General features: G+C 44.0%; 1 protein-coding gene across 1 annotated transcript in view; it reads left to right on the forward strand.

The window, feature by feature from the left end:
* The window catches only part of b4galnt4a (beta-1,4-N-acetyl-galactosaminyl transferase 4a), a 125611-nt gene that overhangs the window by 34330 nt on the left and 65360 nt on the right, over window positions 1–25921 (forward strand). Inside the window, exon 2 of the mRNA XM_071545171.1 lies at window positions 8159–8271. Coding sequence (XP_071401272.1) covers window positions 8159–8271 — 113 coding nt within the window. The remainder of the gene's footprint in view (window positions 1–8158; window positions 8272–25921) is intronic.

Consider the following 25921-nt stretch of genomic DNA (forward strand, 5'->3'; position numbering starts at 1 on the left):
CTTAATGCACTCTCTCCCCCCTCAGACGGCTGTGTGTTGCGAGAGCTGAACTAAAGGCCAGCAGCGGCGGCACTCGGAGCCAGGCCTATTCATCAGTGTCACAGCAGCCCTCCACTCTGCTTCATTACTGACTGGCTAATGGCACAGATCAGTGCAGTTTATTTGCTATAATTAGCCGGCTCCATTTGGCCAGCACAGCCCTGCGAAGCCTGCTACACTTACACTGCCCCCTGCCACGCCACCCCGTGTCTGTGTGTGTGTGTGTGTGTGTGTGTGTGCGTGTGTGTGCATGAATGCGTAGGTATTAAGTCGAAAAGAGTCATGAATAACTATTCCCATCATTAAGAAACTATATTACCCCATCAGCCTGACATCGTCCATTGCCCTGTGTCAACCATGTCTTATAAAGTCACGCCTGATTGCAGAGCAAGAAGCCAGTAAAACTTTACAAGGCACTTTTTACGCTTGTAAAAAAGCAGGAGAGTGTACTGTAGATACAGTGGAGAGAGAGGGGGTGTGATAGAATGAAAGCAACGTAAGGAGTGAAGGAGCGAGTGACTGAGTGAATAAGTGAATGACTGAGTAAATGAGTGAGCGAGTAAGAGGTGGTCAGCTCTCTCTCTCCCTCTGTCAAATCCACTTCTTCTCCCTGCTTGACTTTTTCCTCTCTCTCTCTCTCTCTTTGCCTGTGTCTCATCCTCTTGTCCCACTCAAGCTCCTCTTACAGTCTCCGCCGGTTCGCCCCTCTCCCCCTTGACTTCCTGCTTAATCTCCTCCCCCACACCCCTCTTTCTTCCCTGCTTTCCTCCGCCCTTGCTCCCTGCTCCTCTCTCCCCATAATCTCCCTGTCTTTGCTCTTTCACTCTTTCACTCTTTCTCCCACTCTTGTGTTCTTAAAAGCTGCAGCCTCTTGTTTTGGCATCATATGCATTTTTAATCCCGTTCCCCAAGTTTAGGGGTGGGTGGAGGTATTTAGCGTTCCCCATGATGCTGGTGCAGCCTCAAGGGGGGTGCGGACTGTGATGTCACTGAGATGGAGTGGTGGAGTATTTGCTGAGGAGAGTGGCGTAGAGGAGAGAGGGACCAGAGGAGATAGGCCTTGTCAATAATTTACATGGAGCACCATGTTGCTCTGTGCTTGTCCTCCCTCTGCCTAGAACCCTTCTTGTCTCTCTCTCCTTCCAAACCCTGTTTCCTGATCTCTCTGTTTCCATTTCTTGCTCATTGTCCCTCCCCTTCTGCTATCCATATTCTCCTACTGTTTTTCCAATACCCCTTCTGGCCCCAATACACATCCGATATTTCCACACATCATTCCCATACAGAAAAAAATCATACAAAAATATACAAAGAAAAATAAAATAAAATAAATATATATATATATAGATATACATGCACATGTAGATGCCATTCATTTAAAATAGTGGTCAAATGGTGTGTGCATATACAATACTTGACAATAGCGCATAGGAAGAATGTGTTTCCTGTCCAAAACATATTTCGAGTGAATGTCAATTACATGTACAAATACTTTTTTGTCCACTTTTTGCGTATTTTGATCCATATCTCTAAATGTGAAGTATATATGAAATGAATTTGTTTACTGTATGAATTGCATTGCTACTCCTCTTCTACACTACTGTGTATTCTAATTGTTTTAACTGTGCTTGACTGTGTCCTTTAAATGGAAGCCGTCTAGGAATTACTCTTGAGATATCATTGCCAAATGAATTGTGATAATGACCATCGGTGCGTGTTTGTTGTAAAGTCTATGGGAGTTGCTCTATTACATTTTGTGGGGAATAAATCCTGAGATTTCCCAAACAGGACAAAACGAAAGCAGAAAGCAGATTGTTTTTACAATGGCGGGACTTGATCATCTACGTTACTTGAAAACTCCTCCTACTTGAACACCTCCATTCCCTCTTTCGCTTCCTTAATCTGTGCCGTTCTCTCATTCCTTCTCTTCTAACTGCCCTTCATTCCCATTCCTCTAGCTCCCGCTGCACTCTCCGCTTTGATTCTGTGATTAGCATTCTGCTGTATCACCATTCTGTCTATCACTTTACATACAGTGGAGCGCCGCCTCGCAGTGAAACCCAGGAGTTGTTGTCAGTCTTGTTCAAAGATAAAAGGAGACACAGCACAACACACGCACACGCACACTGGCATGCATACAAACACACACTGACACACTGACACGCGCCCATATACTGTATGTATACACACACACACACACACTAAAGCACACACATGCATATACATTGGTGCACACAGAGGTTTGAGAGCTGCAGTTCAGTGAACGCCATAGAGTTTAGAATATCATTAGTTTTGAAAGGGCAGCCAGGCAAGGTGAACTTATTACTCATTTCTCAACAGTAGAAGAAGCTGGAGAAAGTTTCCCCCAATCCCTGTCACTATCTACAGATTATGCCCTTATCAACCTTGGATAAGACTTCTGTTTTTGTGGTTGTTAATATACCCTGTCACAGACCTAATCTACACAACACTCCAAAAACCTCTCACTATCTCTGTCCTCTGGAGGTTAAAGAAGTTTCTCTCTCTTTCTCTCGCCGTCTTATCTGCGCAGTAAGTGCTGCTGCTGTTTTAGGACCAGGGGACATGAACAGATTAGGCTCCAGCAGAACATCGGAGCAGAGGCTCTTAAATGCTTAGTATTCTGCCTGGTCGCCACGACAACAGGCCTGCTGGTGGCGGAGCTCACAGTCGATTGGCTCCCATTAACCTGCCAGTCGGCTCTTCATTACTTCATTAGAGTCGGCATGGAGGCGTGAGGAAGTCCTGTGGCAGCCCAGGGACTGTCACTGACTCCTGTGTCTCTGCAGCGGGCCGCGGGCCGCTGACTGGCCACGCCTCCTGGCTCCAAACACCGTGCTACTGTTGTGCCCTGTAGTGTTTGGGCTTTGTGCTTCAGTTTCATTTTCAATACATGTTTTACTAAAGCTGGCCTCTTTTTGATGTCACTGTATCATAGACCCTCTTTACACTTTTAGTGATCAGATTGTAATCGGATAGCACTTAACCACCTCTGGAGGTGGTCAGAGACGCATTGTGATCACACTGAGCATAAGTGTAACTGCAGTCACGTTTTTAATCCACATATAGCTTCATAGGCAGAAATACTTCCCGCATCTGTACAGTCCTCTGAACAGTGTTAGCACTGGCCACAGGTGAGAGGAAAGCAGCAGCCGTCTCTTTTGCTGTCGTCTACAGTGTGACAGTTGTCTCAGACGGCTTCTTCTTCCGTTTCACAAAGTAAGAAAAAGTGCATATAACGCAACTTGACAAGCTGCCACCATCTTTCAAATGGCCCATACCAACCATTATTTCAAAACGTAAACATTGGGGGAGGAAGTGATGTACAGTATGTGGTTGTGTGAATTTTGCACGAAAAAGTGCAGTCGGATCTCAGTGTGGACTTGATGCAGACAGTGGAGACGATCATTAATGCCAGATGTAAAGACAATACAGCTAAATTGTATCCAGATACAATCCGCATACAAGATGCATGTTAATGCCAAGTGTAAAGGAGGCCATAAACATCCATAGACATCTATCGTTCCCTTTACACCTTCCTTACACCTTCGGATGGTGTCTAGATCTGATGTAGCTGGATTATATTTATACCTGCCAATAAAATGTTTCTCCAGTATAGAGATTGAAATCTCATTTATCTTTCCCATACCAAAACACAGATTTGCACGCCACTTCCACTAGCAGTATTTACATCCTCTAAAAGTGTAAAAAAATACCTCATCCCGCTTGTTCCCTATCCATGAGTATCCTAATAATCCCTTTTTGACAGGTATGTTACTATCCAAGCTGCCTCCCACCTGCACATTTTGTGTGTGCTGCCTGGTTGGACCCATGCATAAAAGTTTATGTCCGTCGATGTAGCGCCTATGTGGATTGGAGACACATTGCCTTAAAATGGCCAAATGCGTCTCTGACCACTTCCAGAGGTGGTTTAGGTAGTCGCATCTTCAAGGCATCTTGGGTAAATTTACAGCTGGATGTTTCCTGGTCTCCTGGTCCCCTTTCCTCATATAAAGTATGTAGTATACAGTAGTGCATGTGTTTGTGCATCTGTGAGTGTGCGTTGGTGTATGTGAGTGAATTAAAGCAATGTACGCCGGTTATTTAGGGGAAGAGCAGTTCCAGCGTGGGATGAAAGGAGCATCCTCATGGCTGGATGGCTGATTCACCCCCACAGCTCGGTGGGATTTGCTCTACAAACCTCGGCTTCCTCCCCCACCAGGGAGCTCGCTGAAACAGTATTTATGACTAAGTCTCACCGCAGGACCGCTACTTTCTTGCCGACGAGCTACACATAAGCACGTGTCCACGCATGCATACATACACCGAGTCAGGACACACACATACAGTGCTTATATGCACACACACACGTGCACATACACACACACATCCTGTAAGATGCTTTTATTTCTAACACTACAACCCTCAGGAAGTGTTAAGAGATATGTTAGCGAAGATTGTTTGAACATTTGTCCACAGTGCACACGCACATACACACACACACACACACACACACACACATACACACACATACACACATATACACACACACGCACACACACTTGACGTGCTTTCCGTTCTCCTGGGATTGCTGTAGAATATATTAGCAGAGAATGTTCTCTTTTGATTTTTTGAACATTTATCCACATAATGGGGCACATTGCAAAAGTAATGGTTTAAATGGCGCTAATGATAAAATTATTATTTGAAAGTTATTTCCATGTTACATTTCAGTTCATAAGGTATTTTTCTGTAGCTCTGCCTGTGCTGCAGAGATGTAATGTACCTTTAGAGCTTAAGAACTGTCATTCTCAGGAAAGTAGTTCAGTCAAAAATGATTCTCTTTAAACTTCAAAAGACAATACTTGAGGGACAATAAAAAGTTCTTTGTGCAGAGAAATAATTTGAAAGTGAGTTCTCTGTTGATGTTTACCGACTCTTCTTGTTGGTCGACAGCTTTCTGACATCTGGTTGATGTTTACGTGATTTTCCTCCCTTCCTACTTCGATACTCTTAATCTTCTCTCTGTTTATGGAGGGTATTAAGGAGAGCTCAGATGGATTTGACTGTCAGTTTGACCATTTATACAGCATGAATATGAACTTCTTCTGCATGTGAAACACGATGCATCACAGTGTGTGTTTGTGTGTGTGTGTTGAGGCATTTGAACCCTTAAGTCTTGGACAGCGGGTTATTTCCAGACAACAGCAGTAGCTTTGGGCGTTCACCTGTCTCCACTTTTGGCTTTGATGCTGTCACTTGTCATATTTAGAAGTAATACAGAAATAAAGTTTCCTGTGGTTACGCGTCCTCATTCATATTTGAAGATGAGCGCTTACATAAATGAGGCGAGGCACAGGGGAAGCTCACCTTGCTCCCCGGTGCCTCGCCCACTCCTAATAGTCTCAGATCAAATGGTTCAAATGGAGCTGTGCTGGCAGTTGACTCATGCTGTGACTCATGCAGTATTCAGTCAGAAGAGGAACAAAAATAAGCAGGGTCTGCATTAAAAATACTAAAACAAAGTCAAAATAAGCCAAAATAAGCATTAAGAAACCTATTTTTCATGTAAAACTGTCCTGGTAGGTATTTATAGATATATAGATATGAATAAGTTGACAGTGAACTGGGGTGATTTGGGGGAATTTAGTAATTGCAGCATCCAACCCAGTCTTGTTTTTCTTCATGTAATGTTTTGATATATAGTTCTTGCAAATTGTTCCCATTCAATTTGCCCATGTGGCTTGAATACGTTCTTTAAATTAAAATTGAAATATTCTATAAAGCTGCACAATCAGACAACATTTTAACCAAACAACATCCGCTGTTATTGAAATCTACTTTTGGAGCCGCATTTTAACAAGTGAAGAGGTTTTGGTTGTGTGCCAAGATCAAAACCTGCCAAGATGAAATACCGCACTATTTATGTCTCGACAATGACAGGAAAGTGAGGCTTGAAGTGAGACTGTCCAGCGTGGAAGTGAAGTGGAGTCCGGCACGGCTCCACTTTGGTGTTTGCTCTTTGATCTGGTGGAGATGTCACAGACGCCGGAGGCCGTACTTAGCCTGTCCATGTCAAGCTGGACTGCTGGGTGACGGCTTTCACAGCATGGCTCCCTGGACTCAAGTGGCCTTGTTTACATAGAAATGGCACTTACTGAGAGCCACTGAGAGCTACCTCAACTTTCTTTGCCTGCTTTCATGTTTTTTGGTCTTTTTTTTGTCTTTTTTTTAGGAGGTCGGGGGACTTTTCCGATGCACTTTGTCCCGAGTGGACCGGGGTCAGTAGACACATTACCTTCACGTAGTCAAAGATAAGGGAGCAAGGCCCGGCAGGTTAAGCGGAAACGCATTCTGAGAGTGTTTGATTTTCTCATCTCCTTCCTTTATTCGGCAACACGAGACGATTCGTAGATCAAAGCGGATTTCTGTTACCGTTGTCTGGAAATCAGTGCCACTGCAAAGGGAACGGAGAGAGAAACGATATCCAAACAAATGAAGAGAACAAATCCTCGACACAGATTGTTAGCTTGAGCTTTTCATGTGATGGAAAACAAGTTGTACAAAAGAAAAACTTTGTCATTAGCTTCATTTTTTTGGATTTTGCCTTTCATTGTTTTTCATTCTGTTGTCATGGTCTTTCACTCTGACTCTCTCTTGTACTTTCTCTCTCTGTATGTTAATGATGAGTAAGCAGGCTCAAGTACACCTATCCTTCTTCACTGTCCTCCTTGACCGCATCAATCCCCCCCGAACCCCCCCCGACCCCAATTCAGCCCACTCAGACAGTGTTTAGGGGACATATTGGAAACCCATTAGCTCTCATTATGCTTTATAGCTACCCGCTCTCCCCACACTCTGTCTTTTAATCACAGTCCCACCCCCGTGTGTGTGTGTGTGTATGTGTGTGTGTGTGTGTGTGTGTGTGCGGCCATATGCACGTGTGCATTCTACATCCATCTCTGCTCAGCGGACAGTAATGAACCACTTCCACTGTAATGCATTTGGGACCCCGCCTAGTTCCCCCTCCTGCTCTTTATGACAGAGTCAATGGCACAGGCGCCACCTTTTACGGCCGCCCATCCAAGCCACGGCAATGTTATGCATTCCTGAACCACAGCAGCCAAATGGGATCCAGTGCAGTGCGGTGCAAATAAAAAGGAGATTGGAGTGAATAGGGTGTGGATTCCTCTTTATATGAACTCCTCGTAGAGGTGCATAGAAACCCTTATGGCTATCCATTCAGTGCTTGTAGCTCTAAATAACCAGGCACTCGTAAAGTGTTGAATATCCTGTTACCGCTCTGTATTGAATTGTGCTCCGATTTGATCGTCCATGACAGTGTGTGTGTGTGTGTGTGTGTTTCGCTGGCGGCACAGAGAGATGGGAATTTTGACCATATGCTCTGTGACGGACACACACACACACACACACACACACGCGCATACTCGTAATGAGTGGATTTAAATTCTGGTTGTTCTCTCCCGGCCAAGGCAACTGTCATCCTCACGGCGCAAAACTCCCATAATCCATCTGTAGCATGACAGCATCCCAACAGCTCCACTTCGCAGCAAGAAAAACTATTCTTTATGTCTCTCTGTCTTTCGCTCTCTCTCTCTCTCTCTCTCTCTCTCTCTCTCTCTCTCTCTCTCTCTCTCTCTCTCTCTCTCTCCCCTTTTTTTTCATTTTCACTCCCCTCTGCACATTTCCCCTCTGGATTGGTTTTCATTCTTCTCCCTTGTCCCAATTACATTTTTTTTTGCACTTAATCTCCTCAGTCTTTTGAAACTTTGATCCGGTTCTGATTACAGTAGAGAGGCTCAGTGAGATAACAATGAGGGAGAGCTCTAAATTATCGGTGACTGAGATGATGATGATGATGATGATGATGATGATAATGAAGATGTTAATGATGACAATGATGCTATTAATTATGATAATTATGATGGGAAATGAGGATGCTGATGATGATGATGCTGACAGCGAGGATGATGATGACAATGACAGTGCCACTGCTAATGCATGTGCATAAGCATCTAGTGTGTGATGAGGAAGGCCAGCGCTCTGACCGGTGGCCCTGTGTTTTCTCTCCCTGGTCCAGATGGAGAGAGACAGACGGAGGGGACAGATGCCAGCCGCAAGAGGGACGCTCGCTCCTCAGCCGGCCACCACAAGAACGAGGACACCAGCGACAGCAGGGAGGACGAGGCGGCAGTGAGTCTCTCTCTCTTTCTGTCCGCTCTACTCAAAATATTGACTGTGTGTCGCTGTAGCTGAAGCTGAAGCTGGGGAGAAACGTATTGTATTGTGCTTGGCTGGCTTCAGCCTCAGTCTTTGTATTAATCTTTGTGTCTCTCTCTCATCTTCCCTGTCAGAGAGTAATACTCTGCATTTCATGAAAACACTTAGCACCCTTCTCCATATCCGCACTTACTCAGTTGCTCTTCCTCGTTGTCTGTCCTTTGCCCTCCCCTCCCCTCCCCTCCCCTCTCCTCCCCTCCTCTCCCACATCTCGGTAACGAAAGCCGCGATGAAGTTCCCTGCTCATCGGTGTGTGGAGGAACTCATCAGGGCTCCGGCAATCACAGTCCAGATCTTAATTATCATCAAACACTCGGCGCTCTGTTCTCTGTGTACCCACTGATTAGCGCTCCGTTCTGCCAAAAGCAGAGGGGGCCCCCTCCCTCCATAATGGAAAAGAGATTAGGGATGATGCTGAATACAGAACCAGATACAGGTTAAGGGCCGTACGAAATGGGCTAGTGTAGGCGAGAAAGCATTAGAGAGATGGCTTGTGTGATCGGTTTTATCATTCCAAAAGTTTTTCTTTGTCTCGTTTGAAACCCACCTACAGTTTAGCCTCGTGACCCCACCCACTGCAGCGAATAATGATAATGTTCCCAGCTTTAGAGAGACATAGTCCGAAAGATATTGCAAATATCTTCTAAGAGATTATGCAGTCCACCCTCCACCTCCTCCTCCTCAAGTATTTTCTGAATTTTTGTGATAGTTATCGTGATGAGAGACATGAAAGTAGACAGAGAGTGATAGAGTGATATCCGACAGCAACATGAGATGGAGTTTGAACCACTGCCAGAGGTCATTAGCACTTGGTACATGCAGCAGTAGACCGCTGAGACACTCTGACGCTCCAGCTGTAATGCCTGCTGACAGTGGGTGGGTGTTAGGGGTATTAGGGTTGGACTTTGTTAGGATTTTATCAATACTTTGAATTCACACTCAAATGAAAAAATAACTTTTTTCACCTTTTGTAGCTCATTCAAACTGCCATACACCTATTTGACAATTTATGCAAAAAATAATTCTTGTATATTTCTATAAAAATGTCACTGCTTTCACTATCAGCAAAATGAGCTGTGCATATTAATTCCAACCAATAAAACCATCACAGATTTTTGTACAATCCCGCCCCTCCGCCTCTCCCATCAAATAAAACTGCCTTATTCTCCCTAACTGATTATTCCATTGGTTTACACTTTTGAATGATCCTCCCTGCATTATGTCCTGCACAAATATCCTGTTTCACATTAGAGAAGTATGCAGTTTCATTCAGACTCCACTAATATGAGTGTGACTGTAAGGCGGTGATGCTGTACAATGCTTGTCCACCCATCACCCACCCATACCTTTGAAACTGTTGTGATTTATTTCAGATATAAAAAAATATATTTTCAGCCTCATACCAAGCAGGTATAAGGGTGTTTGCTAATGTAATTGTAATGGAATATAAAGGTAATTGGGGTTGAGGGATATGATTAACAGAATTAACAGATTATCAGAAAGATTAACAACCAGAATTAGGTTTTATATGCAACTAGTTATCTCTAGTTGACAAGTCAGCTCAGGACATCAGATGGAGAATTTAATTCCAAAATGAGATAGCCACAATTTTGAAAATGTGACTCCCTATTGGACGAGTCTGTATTTTGAGGAATCACATTCAGCAGAAACTTTGCTCAAGCAGTCAAAAACACTGCACCGCTTCAAATTAGCTCCATGCTGAAGTTGCAAGTATTTTATAAAATTGCTGCTATTGCCCCATTGCACACAACATCTTCTTTACATAAACTGCATCTAGCTGTATTTCCATCTGCTTTAGTAAAGTAGGCCCCCATTTTTTAATGTTTTAAAGATATAATACGGAACTTTTTGCCTTGAGGCAGGCAGTTTATTATTAGTCCCACCCTCTTCATCCTCAGTTGAGCAAGTTCCCGCCCCAGCACTTGTCACTCATCCTGATGAGCTGTCTACCTTGAAACGGCACCTAGCCTGAGGCGGAGGTAACTGACATGCATCAAGCCCACAACAGGTGTAGAAGAAGCAGATGACGAATGCAGACAATCTGCAATAACAAAAGCAGTGCCGATGTTCACCCCTGTTTTTGGGTGGGTTTTGTCTGCCGCATGCTGCACTTTCTTTGCTTACGACTTTCAACCTTTGTTGTTGTTGTTGTGTTGCTATGACTTTGCTGCACTTGATAACCACAACCCAGCTCCCCGCTTGCTGTGCCCAAAGCAAAAAGTATAGTCCCAAAAACACCCCAGACATCGCTGAAAAGCTAATTTCAGGCAAAGGGGGGATTATGCATGTACAAGTTCACAGACAGACACAGACAATGTAAAATACATCCTATTTATTTACTGTTATCTTGGTGTCAAAAAAGTTGCATGTTGTAGCTTTGACCTCTCTGCCATGACGGAAATGCACAGAACGTAAACAGACAACGATGATTGCTACCTCATTGCTAGTGGCCTCCTACAAAACATCATTACTCTGGGTTGTGTGAAGAAATTAAATTGAATGAGACAGTTAAGAACCACTAGCAGCACAGTTTGCACAGGAGCTTATCTGTGTTTCCGCTCCGACCAATCAGGAACCGCTACCTAATTCGGCACCGGGTCTCGATCTTGATCTCTATTTCTCTCTCAGTCAATAGCACATGATCACATTGATCTCTAAACTGTGTGTTTAGTATTGATTACATCACTAGACCTGACAGTATGGTATACATTGTGCAGTTTAACATCGCACCAATACACAGTACACAATAAGGGAGTGGCCACACGCAGGCTGGAACCACAGGAGTTTAAAACCCAGCCACAGTTAAAGTTAAAACCCAAATTGTCACAATATCGCTGAGTGGCTGTTGACTAGCTGTTAGCGGCACACAGGGAGCAGCCAACAGAAGAAAACGATATATCTCATTTCCTAAAATGCGGTCGTCTTCAAAATCGATTTAAGTGAAGGCTTTAGGAAATGTGCTTGAAGAGATAAGAGTCATGGAGGGGAACAGGCAGGGGTTTTCTGAACGGCCCCTCTCTAAACTCTAAACCTGCCTGATAGTGTTGGGGCTCCTCTTCTGTGACAGTCAAATGAAAAGCGGCTCTCCGGATAAGTCAGTCTCGTGCGTCGAAGCTCAAATATTTTGCTGCGCCGTAAGCATTCTGCTGAAGTCATTAAAACGTGTCAAAAAGTTTATGGCATGCTCTTTATGAATTTTAATAGCATTGCTTCGTCATTTGTTCCCTAAACGACTGGTGATGGATTAAGTTTACTTGAGATGATGATCACTTAGATGAACTGTGTGCACACTTGGATGGTAAACAAGCCCTAAATCATAACGATTACAATATAGGAGATAGAATTGGCCTATTGCAGGAGGTAGTTACTTGGATTTATGATCTGCACAGTATAAGACTGTGCTCCATTTACAGTTATCTATAATGCTGGTTTATTTGTAGCAAGCATTATGTTCTTTGCTGAGAAATTTGTATGTGTATGTGTGTGTGTGTGTGTGTGTGTGTGTGTGTGTGTCTGTCAGCACGGTTTACCCTTTAGACTTTTCTGCTCAGCTCTACAACTGCATCTCTCTTCATTTATTATTTACAAACCCATTTACCAGCTTTTTGTTCCAGCCATGCTTGACCTGTGTGTGTGTGTGTGTGTGTGTGTGTGTACGCATGCCTGTGTATGCATGTGTGTATATGTTTCACATCTCTCTAGAGTCTTCTGCTCAATCAGGACCAATATCCCGGGAAATCCAAAGCAACATAATTGACACCTTCGGTCAATATGAGGCTGCGCCAGTGAGACGCTGAGCACTGCTCCTTCAGTCGGAAAATGTCAGTGCCAAAGGTCAAACCTGTAGTCCATGTTTTTAGGCCCGATACCCAAAGATAAACTCAACACACACGTCAGACTTGTGTGTGTGTGTGTGTGTGTGTGTGTGTGTGTGTGTGTGAGAGAGAGAGAGAGAGAGAGAGAGAGAGGGAGAGGGAGAGAAAGAGCAGGATGTTTTAGTGTGTTTAATGTGCTGTAATATGGGTCAGGGGCACAGAGGCTCCCTCTTTTGCCTTCTCTTTTAAGCTCCTCTAATGTTTTGCGCTCCACTAATAGCTCACTAAAGCTGCCATTTCAGAAAACTCAGACAATGAAAACAAAATGGCATGGATGAAGACAAACAGAAAAGCCCCAGGGCCGAGTGCACTCAAAGATTAATAGACAGCCTAAAAGGAAATGGAATGACCTTATTGAGATGGGACAGTGTTTGGTACAAACAGCCAGACTCACAGGTGATGATTTTACTCATGATAGTTTGCACTCAAATGTGATGCTGCATTATATGGTGTACACTTTATAGTATGCACTTTATTGGAACATACAGTATATACATGTCATATTGTATGCACTTTATCTTTATGTGCATGTTACCTGATGGTTGATGACAACAACTCTGAAGCTGTATTAATATTGTACAGTATGCATTTTATTTTAATAGGTGATTCCACTTCTCCTGTGTGATATTATTGTATGTTGAATGTTGAAATAAGTTTTTCAGGGACACACAGGCACTCACACACACACACACACTGTTAATTTGACATTGTACAATTTAAATTTGAAATTTACTGTCTTCAATTCCATAACGCTTTTTTCATACATTCATCTCTCTCTCTCTCTCTCTCTCTCTCTCTCTCTCTCTCTCTCTCTCTCTCTCTCTCTCTCTCTCTCTCTCTCTCTCGCCGAGTTAAGTGGCCTCCTTGGTGTAAGTGAGTAAAGGGGAGGAAGAGGGCACTGGTTTCTGATCAAAGCCCTCTGAAGGTGTCCACACTTTTCTGTTGTTGTTACATGGAGAGAGAGAGCAGTGGCAGACAGGGAGTGTTAATTGGAACACATTAGAGACAAGGAGGAAAAGAGGGAGACGGGAAGGGAGAGTCACATAAAAGGGAAGACATAAGAGGAAAGGAGGAGAGGGGGGGAAATGAAACAAGAGAAAATCAGAAGTAAAGACAGGGGAGGAGATGAGTAGCAGAAATCCTTCTGTAGAGGGAGAAATTACATTCCTCTCTGCCTTTGTGAAACGCTGGGACTCAGCAGCAAATGTTTGCCTCTGCACCTCTCTTTCTTTCCCTTCAAATCACTAAAATTGCATCTTAAATACGTGTTGACGAACTGTTTCAGGTTTTGCAATTACAGGATCCGACATGAGGTACTTTTCTGAAAGACAAGGAATATCTCTATGGCCACCTGCTTTTTGGAGATGAAAACTGCAGTATATTAACACAGTCACAAAGTGTGTGTGTGTGTGTGTGTATGTGCGTGTGTGTGTGCGTTACCCCCTCCAGGGGAGCCTCCAGGTGGTTAACACTGTTGCTGACAGTCTGACACTAAGGTTAGATAAAGTAGGGTATAGCGTGTGTGTGTGTGTGTGTGTGCATATGTGTGTGTGTCCTTTTGCCATTGGGTGTATATTATGCCCATTGTATACCTGCGTGGGCATGTGAGCATGTGCACCTGCGCGTGTGTTTGCATGCGTGTGTGTGTTGAATATGGATGAGATGTGGATTCTGTGCTCTGCTCCCTGCTTTCCCTGTCAGTGGCAGATTGCTCCCATGGGTGCCTCCCTTCATCTCACATGCCTCTTGAGGAGAGGGAGGGAGGGAGGGAGGAAGGGAGGGAGGGAAGGGGAACGATGGAGGAAGAAGAGGAGGGGCGGGGCTCCGCGGGAGACAAAGGGCTGGAGGACAAGAGGAGCGAGAAGAGAGGAGCAGAGTTGATGAATAAATGAATGAAGAAAGAATTGATAGACAGACAGACAGACAGAAGAACAAATATGAGGAAAATATCGAGACAGATGGAGGATGGAGATGGTACTAGAGAAAGTCATGGCTCTATGTCCTCACACACAGAGACAGACACTGACAGACAGACAGATTACCACACACACATACACACACACACGCACACAACCTCAAATGTATATAAAGGGCAGGACAGCAGCTCTCAGTGCTCTGTCCCAGACATTAATAAGACAGTGTGCTGTAAAAGGCCAGTTAGACAGGTTAAAGGGCTAGTATATGAGGTTGAAGAGAGGAGAGGAGAGGAAGGGAGGAAGAGAGGGTGCACAGGAGGGAGGAGAAGAAGAGGTCCACAATTGTCTTCCATCTGACGGAGATTTTAATCATAGTGGCAATTTTACGGCAGCTCATAAACCGCAGCAGCTAGGCCTCATTGTTAACCTCCAATTGCTTCCAGGGCTGTAAATATGGCCGCCTTACACCGCTTTGGCCTTGCCGATGGTTTATGGGAGAAAGGACGGAGCTGGTGCTGGCACTGGGAGACTTCTGTGAGAATGATGAGAGGCTGAGAGGCTGGACCGGCTAGTAAATAAACACATGGCCCATCAACGAGACCCATCACACTCAATACACTGACTACTGTACAGACTTGGCTTTCACTGATGCTTCCTCCCAGTCTTCACCGCATTGAATAATAAATATATGTAAATTGAAACAAATGTGGCGAGTGGCATGATGTCTTCAATTTGACAGAATCAAATGTGATTTGGGTTGCATGAATCCCTTGATACCCATTGCAGTTAGCATTTAGAATTTCTTCATGTTTTGAAAATGTGAGGATTGTCGATGAGTGATTCAGCGCGATGGATCCGGGCGGTGACTCAGTGGCCTCATTCCTGACATTTGGTTGAAGGAGTTCTCTCCTGCCGGCTGATTGGCTCTTCAGCCAGCCAAGTGGAACTGGATCTCCCATGAGGCATTTGGTACAGGGGCTCCAGCACCCTACCCCAGCATGTCTGAGCTCACACTGCGTTTGTTTTCTGCCACTTTTCACAAGTGTGCTGACACCTCTGTCACCAAATCGGTTTAATTAAATGTTTATCTTTAATAAAGAGTCTCTTAAGAGTGTCTTAAGAGTCTGTTTGAGTGAAGCGAGGGCCTGCTACAGGTGGACAGTCTCAAGGACAGATGGAAGGTTATCAGAGCTATATTGTTATTCTGAGAATTTTTTTATGTTGCACAAAGGGAGTAAGCTGTAAGATATGAACTCAGGGCTTTTAGAAAATGGTGGGTTAATCCCTCCTGAGGCACTTGTGACAACTCGAGTTTACATACAGAACAATGGCTCTAGAAGAAAAGGGTTGGGATATGGGATGATGAACGGGACAGTGACCAAAACAGAATTAAAGGAATAGTTCACCCAAAAATGAAAATTCAGCCATTATCTTCTCACCCCCATATAACAGTTAGTCCATATAACACTTTTTTGTGTGTTAACCCTATAACACTCCAGGAGCTTCCCAGCACAACTCCATAGCAGCCTTCTCCAAAACAACTGAAGTCTTTGAGGACCGATCGTTAGAGTTCCAAAAATAGCTATAAAATTACTCCATACAGCTTGTGAAGCATAATCCATGTCTGTTGTATGGACTAACAAATTTCACCTGTGTTTCAACTGGCATGAGGGTGAGTGACTGAATATTCATTTTTGGGTGAACTATTCCTTTGTCAGTAAAGAGGCAGTTTTCAAGAATGACTCATGAGGTCAAATTTTGTCTCATAGTAATATGTTCAGCAGCCTTCATCTTGCACCTCCAGTAGTCTTTAGTGCTGTAGTCAATAGTCCAATTGTTAGTCCAAATTGGATTAAATCTAATAAAAAGACTAGAACCGGATTTACCTGGTGTTTACGTCTCAACTTTTAAACTGCTGGTCCCTATTCACCTGTGCACATTCATTGACAGTTTTATTCCCTTGAATGAGCATAGTTGCAGTTTGTGAGGCTAGTTTCAGCTACAGTCCTCTAACAACTGTCTGTGACCATACAACGATGAATTCTCCCTTGCCATTTTTCAGGCTTGGGGATGCTGACAGCTCCGTTATATGAGGCTATTTGAGGGTTCAGGCCAGTATTGTTTATCCTCTGGCTGCTTCACTGCTTTCATTCATTCTCTCCATCACCCCTGAGGCATTTCTCAGCCCAGTGTTGGCCCACAGAGGCCAGGGATCCAGACTGTGGACCTGCAATAAATTCCCCGGCAGGGCTCCAGCACTGCGGTCCGCACTGTCTTCACACCCAGCTACCCACCGCCAGGCGCCATTTCTGAACGGAGTGAAATCCTGTTTCTGGAGATACAGAGTTCCCCACATGCACATGTGCTCATACATAAACACAGTGGGCATGCAAACATATTGTACAAACAATCTCCTCAATAAGTACACATCTACACACCAGCCTACGCACATTTTCTCTTTTCCTTCTCAGGTTTTAAGAGCATTCCGCTTTATTTCCATCCTCTATATCCCAGATAGTCAGGGGAATGAATTACACAGGGAGATCACCCCAAATCCTTTTAGGCACCCTGTTGAAGTGAGTAAGGATTCTTGCTCTATACACACAGTTTCACCCTTCACTCGCTCTGGTTCCTACCTGGCTGGCTCTGCTGCATCATGGGCCAGTGCTAAGCTGTTACCGGCTGGCTGTTTGCTGTTCCCGGTCCGCTTCATGCTGTGGCTCTGCCGGCAGGAGGTCACTAGGTCACAACACATGGCACTGGTCTATCTCTCTGTTTCTCTTCCTCCCCCTCTCTTTCTCTCTATGGGGTGTAGTTCACTGGACTGGCTTGATTGATGACCTGCTGATCGTGGCCAAGGTGCACTGCTGATAAGGGCGAGGGAAGGCAATTCCAGCAGAGTCCAGGGCTGCAAATCCATCTCATAACTGTTAACGGCAATCATGGTTAAAGCCAGTTTTGTCAGTTCCGAGGACCAGGTTCTACTATGAGAACGGGCGGCATGGTGGCTCAGTGGTTAGTGAAAGACCATCAATCCATCCAAACGATTTGGAGTACCAACAATCTTTTGACAACTTGACATGAGTCCTGGGATGCTTAGTGTTCACTTGGGTTTCCTCCAGGTGCTTCAGTTTCCTCGCACATTCCAAAAACATGTAAGTCAAGTGGATTAAAGACTCTAAATTGCCCATAACTGTAGGCATCAATGTGTGTGTCTGCCTATCTGTCTTGTGCCTTGTGATGGACTGCTGAGTTGTATAGGGTGTTACCCTGCCCTCCACCCAATGTATGCTGGGATAGGCTCCAGCCTCCTGCGACCCTGTTTCAGGAACTGAACAACATAGTCTCATAAAATTTTGTGAAATAAATGCGAACTCTGAAACGTAGATTACGCGCTGTGGACATGAATTAAGAGAAGATCACATTGCTCCACCACAAACTGGATTATGTGACTAAGCACAAATTGGACATGTTATTTTCACCTGTTCTTCACAAAAAAATTGCTAAAAATAAAAACTTCAGTCTCAGTAGAAAACTACTTCTTCTCTTCTAAGTTTGGAATTGAACGCGGGTCGCCAGAGTTGAAGGCAGATTCCACTTCCACACTTCTACTTTCCACTGCGCTGTTTCAGTGTCAAACTACAGCTGTTTATAGTCATGTGTCTCCTTCAAGCAATCCTTTTGTAATGGGGAAAACTATTTGTCTCACTTTTTGCACACAGCATGTATTGCATTTTAAAACACCGTGCTCATTTCACTAAATTTCAGGAAACCAGGCAGGAGCTGAAACATGTAGCCTAATAATTACCTGTTGTACTTGGTCGTTGCAGATGAACTACTCTTACATGTATCTATGTAGAACCACCCATGCAGCATCATCAGTGTTAAATGATAAGAGCAGGATCCTTGAGAGCAGAAGGAGCTGTTAGATGGTCAGAGGCCCTGGATGAGAGAGCACATTAAGCCCCCGCAAGACAAACCTGTTTAAGTGCTTAAGTGTTTTAAGTGCTTTTAGAAGGCCGGATCATAGAACAGGACTGTGCAGTGGAAGTCATCAGTGTAGGAGTGTGTTTCTCTGATGATACTGGCATGTCAGCCAGACACTAAACAAGCAGGTGCTGCTCCTGTTGCCACTTGATAAAGGAAAAAAAAAACAAAAAAAACCTGCACACCTCCATTTCTCTTCCGCTCCATAAAGACCCTTTTCTATCAAAGAAACAGTTAACAAAGGAAACGAGGCAGGGATAAGAGCCCTACAGGAAAAAAAAAGCTCAACAAAAGAAGCAAAACCATTCTTTCTCCCTCTCCCTCTCTCTCTCTCTGTCTTTCCTGCCAAATCTCCTACGTCTGATGTATTTACTCGACGAGAGGCAGATAAGGAAAGACTTGGCAAGCTGGCAACGTGGATGGATGGGTGGATGGATGGATGCAGTGATGTGAGTAATTGATGTGGAAACAAAATTCTTGGTGTGGGTATGCCGCTCTTCTCTGGGTCCTCTTTTTATTTCAAGGGAGAGGCACAGCGCATTCATTTGTGTTCCCGTGGGAACATCTCCTGCTTTTTCATCACTATTCCCCTGCCAGAATTAGAGTGAGTGCCATATCTCTTAAGACTTGGAGGGGATTTTAGCATTTAGCTTCTGTTTTCCTCTTTTATGCTTTTCTCCGGGGGATTTTCTATAGGTGCCATCTTTCAAGTGCCTTCGTTTTGAACTTTTTCTCCTCGCTCTTTCATCTGGGAGTGGCCTCAGAGCATATATATGGGGACAGGTAAATGGGATTGAAACATATGTACTGTAGTGACGTGGATGTGCAATTCGTAGCGCAAATAGAAACAGATGACGCTTTTACAGGTGTACAAGCTTGTTTGTACAGAGGTGTTTGTCGATGTAGCTGGCCCTTCACTGGCGCTGCAGTGATGTGTTCAGATTGTTCTTGAACTGAAATAGCTAATTTCTTTCGACTTGCCTAAGTGTCAGCCTTGTTTTCTTTCTGTCTCTTTGTTTCTGTCACTTTTCTCTGTGTCTCTTCTCTCCCCTCTTCTTCCCCTGTCAAGACCTTCTCTAATCCTTTCTTCTCCCCTCCCTCCCCACTTCCCTCCACTGGAGTGTGTGTCCAGTCTATAATGCGGTGTCTCCTGTGGTGAACCAGCCCGTCGGCTTTGCTCCTCATTGATCTCTGCTGTGCTGATGCTGTCCGGGCAGAGGCCAGACACTTGGAGCCTGTTGATTGATCTCCTCACTGAGGCATGGATCTTTGCCTGCCTCACCGCCCATGGACGCCCACCTTGTACTCCTCTCCTCTTCAACTCCTTCACCCGCCTCATCATCACCTCACTGTTGTCTACCTCCTTTCTTCTACTTCACCTGCCCTCCTCCTCTTATAGCAGTTCTTTCACCTCCTCCTCTTCTTAAAGGAGAACACCAGTGATGTTTGGAGTCATAGCTCGTTGACTACTGTCTACATCTAGTTTACATTTTCCATTACTCGTCTTTCATCATTTCTAAGTATAAACTTAATGATAAGAAGACATGGATGTGACAATAAAGAGAAGAAGATATGGAGAAGATGTCCATTTCCTCTGGTGGGTGTCAGGTGACAGCAGAGTGCAACATAATCACAAAGGATGTGAAAAGTTTTGTCTGCATCCTATGTTTATATTGTGACATGCAAGCCCTCTGGCTTCGCTCATCCAATCAAAGAGCCTGAAATATTCTCTGGTCCAATGAGAGGCCTCAGAATGCGTGCACTGATATGGAAACACTCACAATGACAATAAAGCAGAGAAACCAAATGAAGGCTTCATGATTAATCTGGTGGATTATCTAGTTCCGTGGAAGTTGTTTTTCACACTGTACAAAATGAATAGCAGCAAATGGCTTCTTCTGAAGGCAGGACAACAAATCCTGATATCTCTAACTATGTTGACTGTGTTAAAACTCCACCAGGAATAATGTAGAGAGAGGCCACCTAGAAGATTGAGTAGCTCGAAACGTCACACGTGGGACATTTAATTAAAAGAACTAAAGGGAGCTGCAGTGTGCGGACCTTCCTCTTTCTTTCAACCTAGAAGATTGACACCAACTGAAAAAGAACACTGGTATTATCATTTAAATCACCTCTTCCCCTTCTCACACCAACTCTTCCTCCTCCACTTTGTCTTACTTCTGCTCATTCCACCTCCTCCTCCTCCTCGCCCTCATGCATCAACTCCATTAGTGGCTCTATACTTCTACCACCTCCACTCCTCCTCCTCCCTCACCCTCTTCTTTCCCCTCCACCTCCACCTCCACCTCCGCATTTCACCTCCCGTTATGAGTTTGAGAAAAGTAGTTTTCTATCCATTTGCATGAAAATCCCATTACATATAATTCCATTATAACTCTATTATAATCCCATGATATTTTAGTGAATATAACCTGCTGTACAGTTAAACATCATGCTGCCATGATTGCCATAGAAACCAGAGTTGGAGTTTGACCTTTAAAAGTCTTTGAGAGTAGGTGTAAACGCGACAAGCCTCATTAACCAGCTAATCCAATCAAATCACACTCGTCAGAGCTGCAATCTTTTATATGTGTTGCTATGACAACTTGCATGTGTCGTTACAGTGCAATGAGGAAAATGTAAATGAATGTTAGATTAAACCCTGACCATGACCACGGAATGGCTGCGGTGATGGAGAGAAGGTGATTATTCTTTATGTATCTCATCCCGGGGTAATGGCCGACCCGGGCGGACCAGGCAGTCTATTAATCCAGCTACAGTAGCGGACAGATGGAGCTGCTGAAGCGCTTTGTTTGGCTCTGTTGTTATTGTCAGGACATCAATTCCTTTAAGCGTCCTCCTGGATTTATTCTGTCATTAAACAACCCACTGCCTTGATTTTCCTCACTTGAGCCAGTAGAAGTTCGCGGGTATCGACGCACGAGTCGATGCCGCTGGCTGGGAGGCACGGATGGATCCAGGGCGGCCATTCCAGACTCTTGTGAGATGGCAGCTGGCGGGAGAAAACCAATTTTTATTGGCTTTTTCAATTTGCGCCTGACCGGACAGGAGCAACACTATGTTAATTGCAACCACTGAATCAATGGTATAGTTTGAGTGAGTGTCTCTTGGTCTTTGGTTTGTGTTTGTTCAAAAATTGAAAGAGCTGAAGAAGAGGAGTTCTCCGGCTATTGTTCTTCCTTTATTCTAATGCATTTGCAGAACCAAATTAACAGGGAAGGCCGTTCTGGAACATATTTTTTGTTCATTGTCCTAAACAATTTTGATAACCACAACAAAGACACTCTGCTTCACAAAGACGGTTTAAATCGAACAATATAATCACTTTGAAAGAGAGAGAGAGCGCTGATGTTAGCAGGCTGCAGGCTCTCTCTGACTCTTTGATCCAAAGGTCCTTTGTGGATGTCTGTGTGTGTGTGTGTGTGTGTCTGTGTGTGTGTGTGTGTGTGTGCATGTCTGTTGGTGTGTGTTGCGACTCCATTGTGCCCACCTGCAGTTTGGGAAACAGCTAGGCTATGGCTGCAGAGAAATGACAGTTCATTCATCATGTGTCTGTATTTTGTTGTGTGTGTGTGCATGTGCATGTGTGTGGTTACTGCTTTTCTTGCTTCTGTAAACTGACTATGACTGGCAGCTTGTTTTTGTTTGTGCTTACATTTGCATACGTGTGTGCTTGTATAACTTCCACTGCGATTATATTTCCCATTTCTTCAAACAGCGCAGGTTTTCAGAGCTCACATTCCCTAAACATCTCCTTAATTTGCTGAGCCTAGAACAGAGTGTGCAAGTATATAAGTTAGACTCCTAATATACTGTTTGCACTGAAGGGGAGATTCCAGCATATTTCCACTGCTTTGAAGTTTCTCTGTGCGCGCACCCCCACACACACTCACACATATGCAAGTGCACATGCATACACAAATGCACTCTCTTCGTCTCATATGTACAAAGTGAGACAGACAGACACACACACACACACACACACAGCGGTGTGCACACAAACACATTGAGGTCAGTGTTTGCCTGTGGTAAGCTCAGAGCTGTGGGCATGCAGGGTTTCTCAGGGTCAGGAGGGTTATAATCAGCTGCTCCAAGATTTAGTTTTTTGGTAATTACTACAACGGAAACTGCTTGATTTTGTGGCAGATTTTCTGTGGAGCTTTTGGTGTTTGTTGCAGTAAAGTTACACACAAGTGTTAGAAATTGCTAAAGTGCCACTAAAGAAAGTGCACAAATCTGTTTTCTAACTGCTTCCAAATTAGAAAGAGTTATATATAATCACTTTCTGTAATAATAAGCATAGGCGTACGTATTACAGAAATTACTGGAAATATTGTGGTGCTCACCCGTTTTATTTTCCGAACAGAGATTAAGTCAGAGATCAAACACATGAGCTCAAAGTTACACAGAGATTCCAATTATATCTTCAACTCAGTATCAGCACAGTAAGCACCAAATAAAACCAGTCCATTTGAATGTGTTTCATGACTGTTAAACTGTACAGTTTCATTTCAAAGTGCCCATTTTTGTTTGATGTAGACTTTGTGCTCTTCTGACAAAAAGTATGCAAATCAAAGGCCTATGACAAATGGAGGCTTTACTAATGCAGGGTAAAGGAAAAACAAAGTGTGCTCAACTTCTTACACCTGTAGTGGGGAATAAAACTCATGAAATTACAACTCATTGTCCATCTGAATATTCCCCCATCTCTTCCCTCTCAGAAGCTCCACTGTGGAGTCGTTGGTTATAGTGTGAGAAGATCAGGGAAACAGTTTGCTATCGTTTGATTGGACCATTTTATGTGAATGTTAAGTGTGATGGCTGTTGAGTGCTTTGGCTGCTTCATGTGAAAAAATAGTGGTAATTTTGCAAAAATGCAAGTTCTCACAAATATTGCTTGAATGGTTGAGTATTGGTTGAATGTTTAATTATTGCAGTCATAAAATAGCTAATTCCTGGAGAGACTGTATAATATACATATTAAATGGCTCGTTACACTGTTTGCATCTTGGCCACACATAGGCAGACAGACGGAGAGAGAATCAGACAGACTGGTGGATACAAAATTGCACAGAGACGTGATGGACACAGTAACACAACTAGAGATGATGAGATGGACATACAGAGTGAGATTGAAAGGATTGACCCTGAGCCTCCACCATGTCACCGCCAATCATCGTCCTCCAGCAGCGCAGGAGGAACTCTCAACAGGAATATACAGGGGATTGCAATAAAGATTCAAGATTCAATAGTTTATTGCTGTACCAACCAAGGTTTCTAGGAATTTGACATGAGTTACACATAGACCTCTATTCCCAATGCAAAACCCATGACCAAATGCCAACATCTTTACACTGATTGGTCTCTAACAAAGCATCTATATGTAACAGCTTTTGTAAAAATCACCAGAGTACATTAGAAGCTTTGTAGGAGTGAAGTGTCATTGGGTGGGTTTCCTGAAGACACTTTATATTGCAGGTGGTGGTGCATACATGTCGTATTTGATCTGACAAGACACCTGTAGGCAGATTAAATTACTACCCACGCCTCTGGTTCATATGGATGGAGGCCACACAACAATGTGGGCGTGTTGTAAAAGAAAAGGGAGTGCGCAGAGTCTTGGAGTGAACTATAAATTACCTCTCCGCCTCCTTCCAGGTGTCCAGAGAATATATGGATGGATGGATGGATGGATGAATGGATGGAAAACATATGGGAGGAGGGGTGTGGGGACTGAACAAACATGAGGGCTGAGATAGATACACGGTGGGTGAAGAAAACAGTGCAGCTTGGGACTTTGGGTATGGATGGGTGAGAGAGAAACAGTGGCAGACTATGATGAAGATTCATTGCTCTTTTCTTACTCCCATCCATCTCCACTTGCGTGCGCAGACACCGTCGAAACACCCATGCCACCAAGATGGTTGCGAAATTTGCGGTGGGTGATGCTAAAATAGAGCTGATGTCAGAGGGGTTAGAGATGGAATGATGAAATGTTAACACGAAGCAGCAAAAGCAATCCAGCTGTCAAAATAGTGCACCGGTGATAAAAGGCGCTATTTATATCAGCAAACACTTAAAATGCTGTCATTTCTGTATGCAATGTGTTTTTAGGTATGTAGAAAATGCATGGTTAGCTCCATCCCAACACAAGCTCTGTGTGAAACTTGACAGTTGAAGCTGACATGAGATAAAAGGACCTTTACAGTGCAAACAGATTCAGCAGCACCCACCTACTGTCTAGACCCACCAGACTGTCACCATTAGAATGCCATCAGAAAAGTTGCACAGTGTTCCCGCTCTCACTGTTGTTCCAGAAAGTATTTTGACCATTTCATGTTTATGGTAGAATTTTTTTTTTTTGAAAGTGCTAGGCCCAATTGGCTCCACACATTCAACCTGTCCTAGATAGATCTGAACTGCTGTGAAAAAATAAAAGCATCCTTAAGGCTTTACTTTAAATCAGCTGCACAAGTTTCTGAATAAAATTGGATAAATGTGACCTCCTCCTCGGTTCAGTCGTTCGCAGAGTGACTTGGCGATCTGAAAGGGCTGTCGGGCGAAGTGCGAGCACCATATTGCTGCGAATGTAGAAAGCGGCTCCCCAGACTACAGCGGGCTGACGGGGACATTAAACACAAAGCAACAGGGGCAATTTTAATTACTCTTGTCTGTCTCGTTGTCTCGGAGACAAAAGGGATAGGGGGATGTTTGCAGATGACAATACGCAACACGGAGCAAGAGAGAAGTGGAGATGAAGTGCTATTAGGGCATAGAGAATAAAGTATGCCGACGAAGAGAGGGAGAGAGAGATTGATGGACTGAGGAAAGAGATATGCAAAGTCGGTCAGGTCTGGATAGACAGGCCAACAGGTGGGTGTGAGATCTCTGAACAGGTGTGCAGGTGATGGGAGCGTCCTTTGGTGCAGAGAGTTTGGGGAGAAATGTGTTTTGACGTAGTTTATTAAGCGCTGGCCTCCTCCTCAAAGCTGCTCACTTCTGTCCTGTTTGTTTGAGTTGCACTGAGAAGACTGCAGAGGGAGGGAGGGTCGAAGAAGGGTAAGAGAGAGTCGGCAGCTTCAGGAGAGAAGCAGGTATTTTGGGATGCTGGCGCCATAAAGGTCAAAGAAGCCGGTTATCTGAAGTGCACACACGCACACGGGCGTGCATACGGCCGCGTGCGCAGAGCTGCAGAGGCGTAGCTTTCTTTGAGATGAAAGATGGAGTCTGAAATGTTCTCTGGGCCCGGGGGTGACAGCAGAATTTAAAAGCGAGAGAAAGAAGAGGTGGGGGAGGATGAAAAGGTGAAAAAGAGAGAAAAAAAAAAGAGTAAAAGCCATCCCCCGGTGCCATGGGCTTTGCTGGCACAACGCAATGTTTATTTACCGAGGTAAAAATGGAGCCTGGCGTGGCCGCTAGCTCTTCTCATCTCCTCCTGTCTCCCACTGGCCAACTTCCCAAATTAAAAGTCCTGAAACAAAGCCAAGTCAAATAAATGAAAAAAACAATTTTAGCTTTCACATTTCTTTTCATGACAGTTTTTGTTTGTTTTTTTTAACTTTCCCAACTTAAATTTCCCAACTTTTCTTTGTCATTAAAGTCTTTTGTGTCATTTTGTTGTGGAATAATTCTTATTTATCATTCTTGCGTCAAGGAGGGAAAAGCTGAGGAGAGGATTTGTTCTGATGGATAGTTACTTAGTCCGCAGCCGTTAATTCTATGTAATTTTGGGGTGTACCAGGC

This window comes from Centroberyx affinis, unplaced genomic scaffold (assembly GCF_046629955.1).
Source record: "Centroberyx affinis isolate AG114_WGS23_722 - 3 ecotype Tasmania unplaced genomic scaffold, CSIRO-AGI_Caff_v1 ptg004786l_1, whole genome shotgun sequence".
Classification (NCBI taxonomy): Eukaryota; Metazoa; Chordata; class Actinopteri; order Beryciformes; family Berycidae; genus Centroberyx; species Centroberyx affinis.